Source organism: Hypanus sabinus, chromosome 13 (genome assembly GCF_030144855.1).
Source record: "Hypanus sabinus isolate sHypSab1 chromosome 13, sHypSab1.hap1, whole genome shotgun sequence".
NCBI classification, from domain to species: Eukaryota; Metazoa; Chordata; class Chondrichthyes; order Myliobatiformes; family Dasyatidae; genus Hypanus; species Hypanus sabinus.
The window spans coordinates 45,926,579-45,942,644 of record NC_082718.1 but is presented as its reverse complement, the minus strand read 5'-3'; the positions used below and the strand labels follow the sequence as shown (position 1 = coordinate 45,942,644).

General features: G+C 36.1%; 1 protein-coding gene across 4 annotated transcripts in view; it reads left to right on the top strand.

Annotated features, from left to right (window-relative positions):
- The window catches only part of lrrk2 (leucine-rich repeat kinase 2), a 137,254-nt gene that overhangs the window by 84,698 nt on the left and 36,490 nt on the right, over positions 1 to 16,066 (top strand). For all 4 annotated transcript variants that reach the window (XM_059987538.1, XM_059987539.1, XM_059987540.1 and 1 more), the window contains 9 exons: positions 380 to 567; positions 1,077 to 1,231; positions 1,757 to 1,909; positions 5,014 to 5,205; positions 7,669 to 7,815; positions 8,168 to 8,280; positions 10,736 to 10,926; positions 13,060 to 13,220; positions 14,465 to 14,635. In XM_059987538.1, coding sequence (XP_059843521.1) covers positions 380 to 567; positions 1,077 to 1,231; positions 1,757 to 1,909; positions 5,014 to 5,205; positions 7,669 to 7,815; positions 8,168 to 8,280; positions 10,736 to 10,926; positions 13,060 to 13,220; positions 14,465 to 14,635 — 1,471 coding nt within the window. The remainder of the gene's footprint in view (positions 1 to 379; positions 568 to 1,076; positions 1,232 to 1,756; positions 1,910 to 5,013; positions 5,206 to 7,668; positions 7,816 to 8,167; positions 8,281 to 10,735; positions 10,927 to 13,059; positions 13,221 to 14,464; positions 14,636 to 16,066) is intronic.

Here is a 16,066-nt window from a genome sequence, read left to right as displayed (position 1 = left end):
CTTGAATATTATTTTTATTTTTCAAAGTGCTTATTTGCTTATCGTGCAATCAAATAGAGGATTATTTGTTTGTAAGTTATTGTGATTCATTTTATTGCCTAGAAATTATAGAGAAATATTCAGAATGGAGCCTCTTCAACATTTAGAAATCCTTGTTAAACTATCAGAATAACTTCACTTTGATCCAATGAATATATCTTGAGAGGTCAGTCAGAAATGTGTATGTGACGTCTGATTTGCCAGAAGTTATGTGGTGAAAATCTTCAAGAAATAAAACAGCAATTTTGATCTCATTTATCCTTTTTGAAATTGAAACAAGATTTGCTATATAACTACAGTAAGAATAAGTATCAATTTTGTGTGTTTTGTTTGAAAATAGATTTCAACTATTAAAGCATCATGTTTTCCAAAGCATCCTTGTGGTATTATTTATCGATCCGATGTTGAGAAGTTTCTCTCACAAGAAGATAATTTTCCTCAAAATTACATACCACAATGCATAAGACTTCTAGAAAAATTTCAGATTGCATTGCCTTTAGGAGAACAACAACTACTTATTCCAAGCAGGTACCTCTCAGTCCAAAGACCATCACTTGTGATGAATTCAGAAATTATCAATTGTATATGAAAAAACTATTGGATGAAAGGCAAAATGTAATGCTATAACAATGTACGTGTGTTTCAACATTAGTTTACTGTTCCAAATGAAATAAAAATGAAAGTGAATGGAGTGAATGTCATATTTATTGGAAATTTAAGTGTACTCACATACAAATTTAGTGGGAATAAATATCAATACCTCAATCTCCTTTTGATGTGCTTCTTGTAGGTAACAAAATTGATTGAGATAAGTGTCTAATTCCTTACTACGAACAGATTTTTATTATGGTGCTGTAGTTTTTGTAACTTTGCAATTACCTTTTTTCCATCTGGGATTTCATTGAACCTTAATAAATAAAATGTTAACTTAGCTCTTAAATGTTTATTTCACCGAGTTCTTTATTTTAAAAACTATCTTACAGTATAACTTATGTGTTGTAGACAACTTATAACACACTTCTTACTTTTTGTTGCAGCTTACCTGATCAGAGACCTGTAATTGAACTTCCACACCGTGAAAACTCTGAACTGATCGTAAGAGTTTATGAAGTACCGTACTTTCCAATGGGATTCTGGTCTAGACTTATTCACAGGCTAATTGAGGTTTCAGCTTGTTTGCTTTGTAGATATGGTAACTACTTTTTACCTTTTTGATTATATACTTGATATATAGTGGGATTGTGGGTCTTAGATAATAGTGGGAATTAGGAGTGAAAACTTGTCAAGAGGGAGCACAATCTATGTCATCTTAAAACAATATATTAATTTCATTAAAAATAATTGCTTCCATTTAAAGGGAAGTTTCATTATCAATATTTCCCCACAGCGTAGTACTTCCTATCACTGTTGATAATTTAGTATTTGTTTTATTTGAGTATTTTGATACTTAAGCCTTTGTTAATAATCTCATCTGATAATCATGTTACTATAATAATCAGAAGCATTAGGAATATATGCACAATTATTCTGAAATGTTTTAACCTTCCTGGATAAATATTACATGATAATCCAGTTGACCATTTCCGAATTAAGAAAATGAAGGGTCTGGTGACTGAATGTAATAAATAAAACAGTGTAAAACATGATTAACGTACGAGTGTATTATTGATATCTGGAGCAAATTTATTTCAAACTAAAGCAAGTTGTTTTGTGGCAGATGAAGAGAAGCCTCTACGTTCCAATAAAACATATTGGAGACATGGGATCTATCTGATGTGGTCACCAGAAGTCTATTGCCTGGTAGACTCAGCTGCATTGCATAATAAACTAGACAGTGTTCTCAGAATAACTGTTCCATGCTCCAAGAAAGGTAAGCAGCTATTTTAGAAATGTGTATTCAAATTTATTATGATTTGTATCCTAGGGTGGATATAAAATGTTCAAATTATATGTATACATTAACATTTCATTTCCATGTGCTTCTGGACTAATAATAACAAAATTAAACATTAAACAATCTGGAATAAAAAGATGGCATGAATAATATTAGTGATGAAAACTTAGGTTGTTTCAAAAACACATCTCCCTTTCTAATGTTTGTTAGAGAAAGAAAGCTTTAATCTTCATGTGGAATGACTCCCTAGTTTGTAATTGACCCTGAAGTGGTCTATCCAGTTATCCAATTCAAGGTTAAAGAAGATTGACAATAAGACCACAAGACATAGGAGCAGATTTAGGCCATCTGGCCCATTGAGTTTGCTCCACCATTCAATCATGGCTGATCCTTTCTTTTAATCTCCTCCTCAACCCCAGTTCCTGGCCTTCTCTCCATTACCTTTCATACCACGTCCAATCAAGAACCTATCAATCTTTGCCTTGGATACACCGAACAACCTGGCCTCAGCTGTGTGTGGCAACAAATTCCACAAGTTCACCACCCTTTGGCTAAAGAAATTTGTCCACATCTCTGTTTTAAAAGGGCGTCCCTCTATCCTGAGGTTGTGCCCTCTGCCCTAGGCTCTCTCACCATGGGAAGCATCCTTTCCACATCTGCTCTGACTATGCTTTTTAACATTCAGAAGGTTTCAATGGGATCCCCTCTCATCCTTCTGAATTCCAGTGAATACAGACGCAGAGCCATCGTATGATAACCCTTTCATTCCTGGAATTATCCTTGTGAACCTTCTCTGGACCCCCTCCAAGGCCAGCACATATTTTCTAAAACGCGGGGCCCAAAACTGTTCACAATACTCAAGGTGAGGCCTCACCAGTACCTTATAAAGCCTCAGCATCACATCCTTGCTCTTGTATTCTAGACCTCTTGAAATGAATGCTAACATGGCATTTGTCTTCCTCACCCCTGACTCAACCTGCAAGTTAACCTTGAGGGTGTTCTGCACAAAGACTCCCAAGCCCCTTTGCATCATAGATTCTTGGATTTTCTCCCTGTTTAGAAAATAGTCTGCACATTTATTTCTACTACCAAAGTGCGTGATCATACATTTTCCAACATTGTATTTCATTTTCTACTTTCTTGCCCGTTCTCCTAATCTGTCTAAGTCCTTCTGCATCCTACCTGTTTCCTCAACACTACCTGCCCCTCCACCAATCTTCATATCATCTGCAAACCTGGCAACAAAGCTATCTATTTCATCATCTAAATCACTTATATACAGCATAAAAAGAAATGGCTCCAACACTGACCCCTGCAGAATACCACTCATCACTGGCAGCCAACCAGAAAAGGGTCCTTTTATTCCCAATCACTGCCTTTGACCAATCAGCAAAAAAATGTTGGTCCTGCACAGTAGACCTTTATTCAGGGAAGGAGTTTGAAAATAAGTTGTATGAAACAATAATATTAACAAATTGTAAACAAATTTTTCTTAGATATATGAATGCAGCTCTTGTAGGAAATACTTCACCAATTTGTGGTTCCCCTAATGCACACGAGAGACACAAAACATCTATGGCACCACTGCTACAAGAAAAGAGCAACCATCTTCAATGACCCTCACCATTCAGGCCAGGCCCTTTTCTCATTACCATCATTGGACAGGAGGGATCTTTTGGGACTTTAGGCCATAACACCACCAGGTTCACAAACAGTTATTATCTTACAACTATCAGGCCCCTGAATCAGCGTGGATGACTTCATTTACCACTACTCTGAACTAATTCTGCAATCTCCAGATTCACTTTCAAGGACTCTTTCCAACCGATCAACTTCCTGGTCTGTAACCTTGTAATTTAAGCAGTTTAAGCACATACAAAGTACCTTTTAAATGCATTGAGAGTTTCAGCCTTTAACATTCATTGAAGGTCTATATTTCAAATCACTGTCATCACTGAAGTATAACAAAGTTCCTCATCTCCACTCTTTCACACTTTACTTCTTTGAACCTATCAATTAATGCAAGAACATGCTTTCTGATCTTGCTCTTAAGGGAAAAACATTATTCCTATGTACTCTGAGCTCTATTAAAAATACTCCTCAACTTTGAAAATGAAAATCTGCAAATGGCGGAAATCTGAAAAAGAACACACAAGAAGTTGCAGGAAATACTCAAGATCCAGTCAACCTCTGTGGGGAGAGGGGGATGTGTTTCTGTTTTGAAAGAGCAAGAAAAATTAGATAATCTTTTGTGTTGCACAGAAGTGGGAAAGGTGATGAGATCAAAAAGAATCAAAGTGATTGCATGGAAGTGTCTTTCCTGGAATGGCATGTCCAGAATTGCATTTAGTTCTCAAACTGTGGTCCAACTGGAGTTTCTTTCTCATCTGTGGCTGTATTTTAATCTCTGTATCTTATAATGTTTGCTTCTATTAATAAAACATCCCTTTTGCATTTTTATCCATTGATCTGACTGTATATATTTTTGGATCTATGGAAGTACATTCCATCATCAGTTTGTCCCTGCACACCACTCTATCTCATCTACATTAAAATTCCCTTGCTTTTCTGCACCTCTCCAAATGAGTGCCTCACAGTTGACCAGATTAAATTGTACTTGCTACTTTTCTGATCAACTGATTAAACTATCATGTATTGGTATAACAAAAGTTTTCCTGCTGCCAACCCTGCAGTGATTTAGTGTTAGATCATTTGCAAACCTCTCTGTTACATTGTTTACCTGTAAGTCAATGTCAGTATCAGTTCTGTAATGAAAGAACATTGAAGATGTTAATCTTGTCCAGATTGTTTTATAACTAGTTCTATTTGATTTGTAAGCAAATTGAATAAAAAAATCAATTACACAGCAAAATAGTGCAGAAAATTCAACAAAATATTTATTTATTGAGATACTGCATGGAATAGGCCCTTCCAGCCCTTCAAGCTACGGCAGCCAGCAATTCCCCGATTTAATCCTAGCCTAATCACAGGACAATTTACTATGACCAATTAACCTACTTATTGCTGATCATTGTAATGACAAAATTATTACCTTGTTTCTATTGCATTAAAACAATCAGGATACATTCTGTTGGGCCAGATTGTGGATCACATTGATTCCCTGCTGGAAGAGTGGTTTCCAGGCCTACTGGAGACTGATATAAACGGTGAAGGAGGGACTCTTTTGAAGAAGTATGCCATGTACAGCTTTGAAAATGGTCAAGAGTGTCAGCGAATTCTACTGGATGATTTATTAGAAGTGGCAGAAACAGGTATTTATCTCTATGTAACATCTGAATTGTGATAAGTTGATGAAATATATATCTTCCAATTGTAGCTTCCTTTATGTTTAGAGTTAACTCTGAGGGTTTCTTTGGTAAGTTGGAATAACTACTGATTATAGTTGTGTAGGCTGTTTGAAATGATCAATTGGAAGTATTAAACAGTATGCATTACAATTATGTATTTGGGCTCATGCATTCAAGTCACAGTATTTTATTAACAATTTGGGAAGTAATTGTGATCCAGCATCTGCAGTCTCTTGTGTCGCCATCTTGATCCTAGCTGGGACATAACAGATTCTGCAAATAATGGAAATCTTGAGTAACGCACACAAAATAATGCCAGAATCATCAGGTCAGGCAGTATCTATGGCAGGAAATGAACAGTCAATAGTTGGGCCAAGACTCTTCAACCCGACTGGAAAGGAAGTGCACATAAACCAACATAAGGTGGTGGGATAGGGAGGCACACAAGCTGGCAGGTGATGGGTGAGGCCGGGTGAGAGGGAAGTGAGTCTTATTTGAGTTGGTTTTCTGCACCAATGTGATGAGAAAAATTGTTCAGTGACATTTGTAAAATATAAAAGGCAACTCTATTATTCTTAATTTGCCCTTCACATTATTCCTAATAGTGTGAAAGGTTAATCATGGTTGACTAATTTATTGGAGTTCTTCGAAGAACTAATGGGTGCAATAAGAAAGGAGAATCATAACCTTACCTTTCCCCTCCCCCACCCCACCCAACCCTCTACTTTCTGCAGGGATTGCTCCCGCCCTCCATGATTCCTTTGTCTATTTGTCCCTCCCCATTAATCTCCCTCCCAGCACTTATCCCTGCAAGTGGCCTAAATTCTACACCTGCCCGTACACCCCACCTCTCTCACCTCCATTCAGGGCCCCAGGCAGTCCTTCCAGGAGAGGCAACACTTAACCTGTGAATGTACCACTGCCGCTGCTCCCAATACAGCCTCCACCACATTGGTGAGACTCATCATAAATTGGGGGACTGTTCCATTGAACACCTCCATACCATCCATCAGAAGCTGAACTTCCCAGTGGCCAAACATTGTAATTCCAATTCCTGTTCCGACATGTCACTCCATGGCCTTCTCTTCTGCCAGGGTGGAGGAGCAGCACCCTACATTTTGTCTGTATAGCATTTTCTGGTTGGCAAGATATAATGAATGGTGTACAACAGGAATCAATGCCAAGACTTCAACTTTTTATACTTTAAAAGAATTGCTTTGGTGCAGACCTCCAGTGTATGCTTCTGCATTTACTGGTGACATGAAGTAATTAACCCAGATGTGACAAGGGCATGAGAGAGCTACAAAAGGATGTATGGCTCAAATGAATAGGAGAAGATCTGACAGATGGAGTAGAATGTTAAAGGTGTAAAATTTTGTTGGGAAGTCAAAATAAAGCATACTGCTGTAAATTCTATGAAATAAAAGAATGGTTGTTTGCCCTGGCATATTTCAGGGAAGCTATCAATTTATCCATAACAAAATGAAGTCTGCAACACAAAACAGACAATCTGCATCTGAATCAATCTTGTTTTATTGACAGACTATAATAGATTAAGAACTGAATAATTTAGAAGGAAGAGATCAGTTTAGATTTGTGAATGGTAGTGGAGAAGAGGCAGCCACATGAGGAGAAGCTACCATTCATATGCCTAACATTAAACACAGAAGCACTTAGTAATAGTAAGGAAGGCAAGGCAGAAATACTAATCTAATTCCAAGCTCTTTCAAATTCTGTGCAGTCATTTTAATATTCACCTGACCAGTTCAGGTGATCCACTCATGATTTTTAAGAACTATTTGGTGACAATATCTGGTCCTTAAACACAATCAAAGGTTTTAAAGGTACATTTAATGTCAGAGAAATGTATACGATATACATCCAGAACTGCTATTTCTTTGCAACCATCCACGAAAACATAGGAGTGCCCCAAAGACTGAACGACAGTTAAATGCTGGAACCCCAATGTCCTCCCCCAAGCTCCCCTCCCTCTCGCGCCGAAGTAGCAGCAAGCAACAATCCCCCCTCTCCCCACCGGCAAAAAAAGGATCGGTACCCGCCACCGAGCATTCTGGCGTAAGCAAAGCAACAGTAAAGACACAGATTTGCAATTATCCCAAAGGCTTTGTGGTTCACCAGGTATTTGACATATACCACAGGCTCTCTCTTTCCCCCTAATAAGGGAGAAAGGAGATGTCTCCATTTTCACAGCAAGCGGGGAGACATAGCAAACAACTGGCTGGTTTACGATGTTAGAAGTCCATTATGTCGCTTTTTACGAGCTCAGTAGATCTAAACTACTTTGAAATGAATTAGATCTTTAAGATTTGAGTTGGCTTTAAAATGTCATGATTAAATTACAGTGTAGTTATTAGTCTTTGGGATGTATTAAGTTTTAACTATATTCAAAATCGCTGTTTTCTGCAGAAGATTTTTTGACTTGTCCAACTGATAGAAGCAACAAAATTTCAATTTCTCAAATTGCCCCAGACATTGTTCTGGTTGATTTACCCCGGAATATTTTACTGGATGTTAACCAGCTTGAACTTGAACACTCACCTGAATTTCTGTTAGGTAAGGATGGATTTTTGTAATCTTATTCTTTAAATTGTAAACCATTCTCTTAGTCGAATTGAAGACAAAATCTGGATTTTATATAGGATGCATAGTTATATATTTTTATAAGATAAAATATTTTTTAATATATTCACAGTTAAGATATTTTTGAAAATGTTTGCACAGCAAATTAATTAGCCTCTGCCGCAATAGGCTGACCAACAGTAAATTCTTTGAAAAAAATATTTCTAAAAAAAGGAACAATTTTTAGTTGGAACTTTTAATTATTTATATTAAACCTATTGAAACATTTATTTGAAAAGCTTGTCAGTTTCCGTAGTGAAATGCCAATCAGCTTTTTGTTTTGAAGGTGATGGAGGATTTGGATCTGTATACCAGGCAACTTACAGACAACAAGAAGCAGCTGTTAAAATATTTAACAAGCATGTTTCGCAGATGTTTCTACATCGCCTTTTAAGACAAGTATGTAATGAAAGCAAGATTTTAAATGCTAACAGTTATGTTACAGATGTAATGACATTGTCTTTTATTAAGCAATTGAGGGTAATACTGTAGGGACAGTAATTTATAGTTAAAATTGTGAGCTATAAATTATAGTTAAAATATTAAAATTATCTCTTAATATTTATGATTTCATTCTGGAGACAATTGTTTCTTTGTAGTATGTCCATGTGATTATTTACATAACATTTAGAATTTGGAAAATGATCCTGTGCTTCAGAACTCTAGTGATTTAGAATTTGCTCAAACTCTGAGGTCTCCCACATACTGGTTCTGATACTATGCTTGAAACCCTAGCAGAAAAGCTTTGGAACACTGATTAGATATTTTACTTCTCAAGTTAACAGATTTTGCAGCATTAGGAATAAATATTTACTGAATTATAAAGCCTATGGTTTCTATTATTGAGCATTAAACATTGTGAGGAAATATTTGTATTGCACTTCACCACAGTTGATCAGGTTTATAAGGTGTCTGCTGATTTGGTTTTATATTCTTTAGTAACTGTGCCTACTCATTAAGTCATAAAGTTATATGTCATTGCATTGGTAATTTTCAAATTTGTATAGAAGAATTACCTTTAGCATCTAATGAAAATCCTTTTATTTGCCAAAATATGGATTTATCCCTTTAACTGCTAAGTATGGATTACATCCACACATTTTGTCTGCAATGAGCAATCAACTATTACAAATTTGGAATCTCAATCATTCCTTCTACCTTTAATTATTGGCAAGTTATGATAGCAATCTATTAATTTTGATCTTTAGTATTAGTTTTAAATAATATTGATCTTTTCTTTCCATCTTTCTCCTTGTTTTAATCGAACATTCTCCTTTCTTTCTTTCCTCTCACTTGTTTGTCTTTATGATTCTGATATGACATTGAGTTCGCTATTTAATTCAGATTTCCTGGCTAGATCGCTGAAGTTTCAGAAAACAGCCATTGAACTGATTGAAAGATGCATTGTGACTTGTCCTTTTCACTCGCGTCCTAGATTACCTATAGAGGGAGACATGCTATTTCATAGTAGGAACTTGGGAAGTTTAAGGTGATAGGCTTGTGTAAATGAATGTGTAAGCTTCTGCAAATTCTTACCTTTGAGTTAAAGTATGTGACAATTGTTGCTAGCTATTTGGTTACCCTGATGATCCATATCAGAGATAAAGCTTTACCCAATTAAGTGGGGTTTCACTTTTATGGTATTTTAAGTCTAAACTAAAACACTATTACTTCATTTTCAAATCTTTCATAATACAGCAACATTTGTTTATTTCTATGTTTGAATTTCTGTCTTATTAAATGAAGAAATTCAGAAGTGACTGGTTTGTTTGATTTTTCAGTGATACATATCTTGATATGTCAATAAAATGCAGAAAGATTAGAATTTGAACAATTCATTAAAAGAAGGCAGTTTTTATTGTTTTTAGCTGAGGTTAGATTCCTAATTTGATAAATTAACTTTTTCCAACCAGATCTGTTAATACATAAAAATGCATAGTTTTTCATATCATTCAGTTCTGTGACTGTTCACAAAATATAAGTCTTCAGTTAGTACTTTTAATCAACAATGCATGGCATATTAACTAATTTAAAAATGTTTATTATTTTTGTCACTTGGGTTTTTGATGCTTAAACTCATGTGCATTGACTGCTTGAAAGATCATTGATGCGTTTTGCAATTATGCAGTTTATTCTATCTGGGTATTGTTGTGTGATAATTCATGAATATGAGCCTCTGGCTGGAATTCTTGGTGCCATTTGCAGAAAATTTTTTAAACCGTTATAATGGTTCATGGAATTTTAAGGGCATATTATATTGACTAAATTATATGGCGAGCCACTGGTTTGCCTGGAGAACACTTCACATCCTTAATATTCCACTTATTACATGTGGCCCCACAATGGTAATCAGAATTCAGCTGAGTCTCTTGACTACAAGGACACACATGGCATGTTTCAAAAGCGTTTGAACATGTGTATTGTATACGTTATATTGAAAATTATCTATGTTGCTGGTATAGCCTGCAAATTCTTCTGTATATTTTTAAAAGTAATTTTTTTGGGGTTTTCCAGATTGCATTGTGTTAGGAATGTGTTAGCATTCCTAACACATTTTTATGAAAATCTGTTTTCAATTGCAAAAGAAGCTGTACATGTTACTTCTTTTTAATGTGTGCTTGAGTATTTTATAAATTAAAATTGCAAAGAAACTTTTTGTTCTAAGATCTGCTCACTATGCAGGTTTTAGCCAATCTATACAGCATATTCAGTGAATTACAATGATTTTGAGTAGAACCTGTAAAACAGACCCTTTCAATGTGTTCAATTAACATCTAGTTTGTATTTTAACCAGAAGTTCTATCTTTTTTTATCTGCGGTTAGTAATACGTGTATGCAATTATATAATATTCAGGAACTTGCAGTTCATTGTCAACTGTGTCATCCAAGTTTGATTTCATTATTTGCTGCTACCTGTCGGCCTCGGATGTTGGTCATGGAATTGGCACCCAAAGGGTCCCTAGATCAGTTACTTAACCATGAGAAAGAACAACTGAATCGAAAACTTCAACATCGGATAGCTCTACATGTGGCTGATGGCTTAAGGTATCTATAACTTGGTACATTGTACTTCAATATAATTAACAATACACTTGGGCAAAAAAAAATAAACTCCTGATTGCAGTGTCTAATACTTTGATGTCTGTCAGCATAGGACATTTATCTTCAGTCATGATGCACTGCTGTTAGCTGTTGGAAGTTGTCATGTATTATTTATGACACAAACAGAAAAAGAAGAAAATCATTGAACTGGTTTAGACTTCACATTATTTACTTGTTTACATGGAGGAAAATGTCATTGAACCAAAGACAATTTGTACAAAAGAAAGCTAATTCACCAATAAACATAAAAATCTAATGATCAAAAGTTACCATAAGTTGCAATTGAAGTTCTTGCTTTGCCTAAATTTAGAATGTATTTTGATAATAATTTTGGACAATAGGTTACAGAAGTAGAAAATGCAAGAAATATTTTGCAGGTCAAGCATCATTTGATGAAAGAAAAAATAAGGGAATTCTTCAGGTCAAATACCCTTTGTCAGAACTAGGAAAGAGAGAAAACATGTTGGTTTTAAGTTGCACAGAAGGTTGTAACTTTAAGTTAACTTGTTTTTTCTCTTTCTAAATTCTGACATTCTTTGACTTGAACTATTAATTCTATTTCTCTTTCCACAGAATTGCAAAATCTGTTGAACACTTACTGTATTTTGTTTTCATTTCAGATTTTTTATTTACAGTTTTTATCGGTTTCTATTTGAAACTAGAATTTTCCTCCCAAAATCCTTTGCCTTATTTTCTATATATTTTCTGAAGCTTATAATCCATAAACTCTTAAAAGCTTTTCCAAAATATTGGATTCAAATAGACTTTAAATATTCTTGTTTTCCTCTTCTGTTTTTTAAACTTGGAGTTTTTTGGAAAGTAGTTAAATTTCATGTCTTAACTATAGTAATAAAAGAGCAGTCATCTTCACAGAGCAGTAGCTGGTAAGTAGATTCTACTAGTGCCCTCCTCTTAGGCATTTATATAAGGCTGAGGATGCCTGATGAGGCCAGCGTACCACTGTAGATTTTACCATTGAGTGAGTGTAGGAAGTGCTTGATAGGTAGATGAGAGGATAGTTTGCCTGGCATTATGATCCTTACACAGCATGTTTTTCAAGAATGTTTTAAGAATATTTTCCTCTGTTTATTTGCTAATTTATCCTGGTAACAGACTTAAGGAGGCAGATATAATGCATGAAAATAAATTGTGGCCTGCCTAACAGACTGATCTTCCTTGTAGATGTTATCACATTTCTTCATGAAAAAACAAGCAACGTGTAATAAGAAATAACTTAGTTTTTTGTGTTTTTAAAATTTTTGCAATGCTATATATGAATATATATGGATTAAGAAAATCCTATGTCTTAGATTTACAGTATGTAACCAATCATAATTCAAATTATTTCCACATAATTAATTCTTGAATTTAGGTGTGTACTGATGAGCATAACTTGCACTAAGATTTGCAAGCAATACTATATTAAATTAAATATGCTAAAATAGCACTCTAAAATCAATAAGGGATAGTCTGTTATGATTTCCATATTTAAATATTAAACCAAAGTTTCATTTATGATCAAAAGATACAACTCTGAAATTCTTCTTCTCCAGATAGCCAAGAAACCAAGAAAGAAAAGAATGCCAGCATGATCATCAACCCCAAAAATTCCTCCTCCCCACACAAAAAAAATCAAACAAAAATGGAGCAGGCACATCGACCCCTAATCCCCCTCCCCCGCACACAACAAATAAGAAAGATTGGGCGAAAAGCATAGAATATATAAAAAAAAACTATGATACTTTAAAAAAAAATCTATGGTCCAAGTCCATATCCAAACCACAGCAAACTTGTGTAACAGTGTCCCTCTCCATAGCTGAGCGATCTCACCAGCAATATACAGGCAGTCTAACCTCTCCTTTGCAAAGCAATCTCACCAGCAATAAAAGGGCAATCTCCCCTCTCTGTGACAGAGCGATCTCACCAGCAAAGCATCAACTGATGGATAGAGATCCGGTTTTGTTTGTAGTATGTGATTACAAGTTTGCTTCTTTTAAATCTCTTTCCAGAATGATTTTAAAAAATATTCAGTTTGTTTGCTTTTATCCATGTTAATAATATACACTTTTTAAACAGATATCTTCATTCTTCAATGATAATCTATCGAGATATGAAGCCTCATAATGTGCTTCTGTTCAGCTTGAACCCTAATTCAGCTATAATTGCCAAAATTGCTGATTATGGTATTGCTCAATATTGCGGTAGAATGGGAATCAAGAATTCTGAGGGGACACCAGGTAAAATTTTACACTTTTTCTAAAGTAAAATTCACTGACATGTGTTTATTTGAAAACATTTTAACTCTTTAAAAAATTTATTTCAAATTGCTGAGAACTGCTTGTTCTTGCCGACAACACCATGCATCAACAATTTACAGAACATGTCACCCAGAGATTTAGGCCATATATATTTTTTGTGACTGTCTGTTTACTGCTTTTTTTAATGTGTCTTGTGCTGTGTATGGTTGTTTTGCACTTAGGTCCTGGAGGAACACTTTTTTTTTGTTTGGCTGTATTTGTGGGCATTCATGTATGGTTTTCAGCTCTGTACCTTTTTCACCTATCACCTCCCAGGTCCTTACGTTATCCCTCCTCCCCCACCTGTCCGTCTTTCTCCTCTCCTGGCTTCACCTATCACCTGCCAGCTTGTTCTCCTTCCCCTCCTCCACCTTCTTATTCTGGCTTCTTCCCCCTACCTTTCCAGTCCTGATCAAGTGTTTATTTCCTGCCAGAGAAGTGCCTGACTGCTGAGTTCCTCCAGCATTTTGTGTTCATTGCTCTTAATTTCCAGAATCTACGGAATCTCTTGATAATAAATGCTAAACTCTTCGATTTACACTGTTATACTTAATGTAATAAATGCAAAATACAGAATAATTTGAAATGTTACAAAGGAGTGAGGCAATTGTACAGTACTATGCAAAAGTCTTGGGTATATAGCCTGGTGCCTTAGACTTTTGCACAGTACAGTAGTAATTTTATGTATTGCACTACTGCTGCTGCAGAAGAAAAAAAATTCATGATACATCTGATTGATGATAAACCTGATTCTAATATGGGTCTCCATTGTGGACTGAGAGTGGTGTCTCAGGGCTGGGTGTGTCTGCACCTACACCACACCCTGCCCCTGTCAATCCTCTACCACCTATCACATACCCCTTCCCGTACTCCATTCTCAAAATTCCTAACATCTTTTGCTCCCACAAGATTTACAAACTCTTTGCTCCACGTTGATAAACACAGTACTGTATTCAAAGTCTTAGACACCTTAGCTTATATATATCTGTGCTAAAGATTTTTACACAGTACTAGGTATGAAATCAAATTACTGAGAAAAGTGAAAACTGGGATGGAAAAGAAAATGATAGCATAGTTTTTGAGAAATGGATTCCTACTTTTGCTCAACAGGATTTGAAAGGGTAATGTGATTGTGGTATTTTAACTGAAAATGACTTTGAATATTTTAAATTATTTTGTTGTAGGGTTTCGAGCACCAGAAGTTGCAAAAGGAAATGTCATCTACAATCACCAGGCCGATATATATTCCTTTGGATTACTTTTGTATGATATCATTACGAATGGTAAAAGAATCTCTGATGGAATGAAGTTTCCAAATGACTTTGATGAGATAGCAGTTCAGGGGAGATTGCCAGGTAATTATTTCCTTTAAAACCAATGAATGAGAAACCCAATTAGTACAATTTCTAATAAAATATTCTGTTTATTTGTCTTCACACCAGTGCTTTCTATTGAATCTACATTTTCGTCTTAAGTGTATTGAATGTGACTGAATCCAATTTCTCTTCCTCTACAGTGAGGGTACCTGGTGACACTGGATTGTATAGTCCCATATCTGACCTGCTATCCTCCCCAACATATATGTATTTGTAGCTGCATGATGTGGGAGCTGGTGGACCCCATTGTGGTTCCTGGTTGATTGCTTGAGGAGCTCAGGCTCAAAGTTGATGACCTGGAATCTGAGCTTTGAACACTGTGGTGCATCGGGGAGGGGGGGAGTTACTTGGGCATTGTGTTTCAGGAGGCAGTCACACCCATTAGATTAAAGACTTTAAATTTGGTCTGTGGCTGGGGACAAAAGGGTGCAACTTCAGGTGAGGCCGATAGAGGGATCCATGAGGTGGTGCTGCAGGGACCTCAGAACGTGAGCTGGCGCAGTAGGCCTGAGATTCTTCCTCACTCTGCAGATGGGAATAAGAGCAGTAGGAAGAATGAGCAATCAAACCATGACACCATGGTACAAGAAGTCATGCAAGAGGAGGTAGAGAAGGAAAAAATGTTGTTGTGATTGGTGATAGTACAGTCAGGGGAATGGACACAATTCTTTGTTGCAAAAATTGGGAGTCCTGAAAGCTGTGCTCCCTGCCTGATGCCTGGTTATAGAACATAGAATTTTACAGCACATTACTGGCTCTTCGGCCCACAATATTGTGCCGACCATATAACATATTCTGGAGACTGCCTAGAATTTCCCTAGAGCATAGCCCTCTATTTTTCTAAGAGATGGCTTTGGGCCGCCTCATCTGACCCTGCAGAGAAATTTGGAGTGGAAGGGGAAAGATCCATTTGCTGTGGTGCATGTGGGGACACATGACATAGGAATAACAAGGAATGAAGTTCTGACGAAAAAAATTGGGCAGCTAGGGACTAATTTAGAATTCAGGACCAAAAGGGTAATAATCACTGGATTGTTATCAAAGCTACATGTAAATTTGGCACAGTGTTAATAAGATCAGTGAGTTAAATATCCGGCTCAGAGATTGGTGTGGGAGAAGTGGGTTTGAATTCTGATATATTAGCATCAGTATTGGGAAGGTGGGAGCTGTTCCGATGGGCAGGCTCCACCTGAACCATGCTGGGATCAGGGTCCTGGCAAATTGCATAACCAGTGCTTTAAACTAAATATTGGAGGGGGGGGGGGTTTAGCAACTTGTAGAAGTATGGGTAAAGTAAAAGATAAGGCTAGTGCAGAAGAGGTTACTGAAATGTCCATAATAAAAATTAAGACAGAAAGTTTAGAAAGAGATATGAATTTAACTTAAGGCAATATGGAGAACAAATTGAGA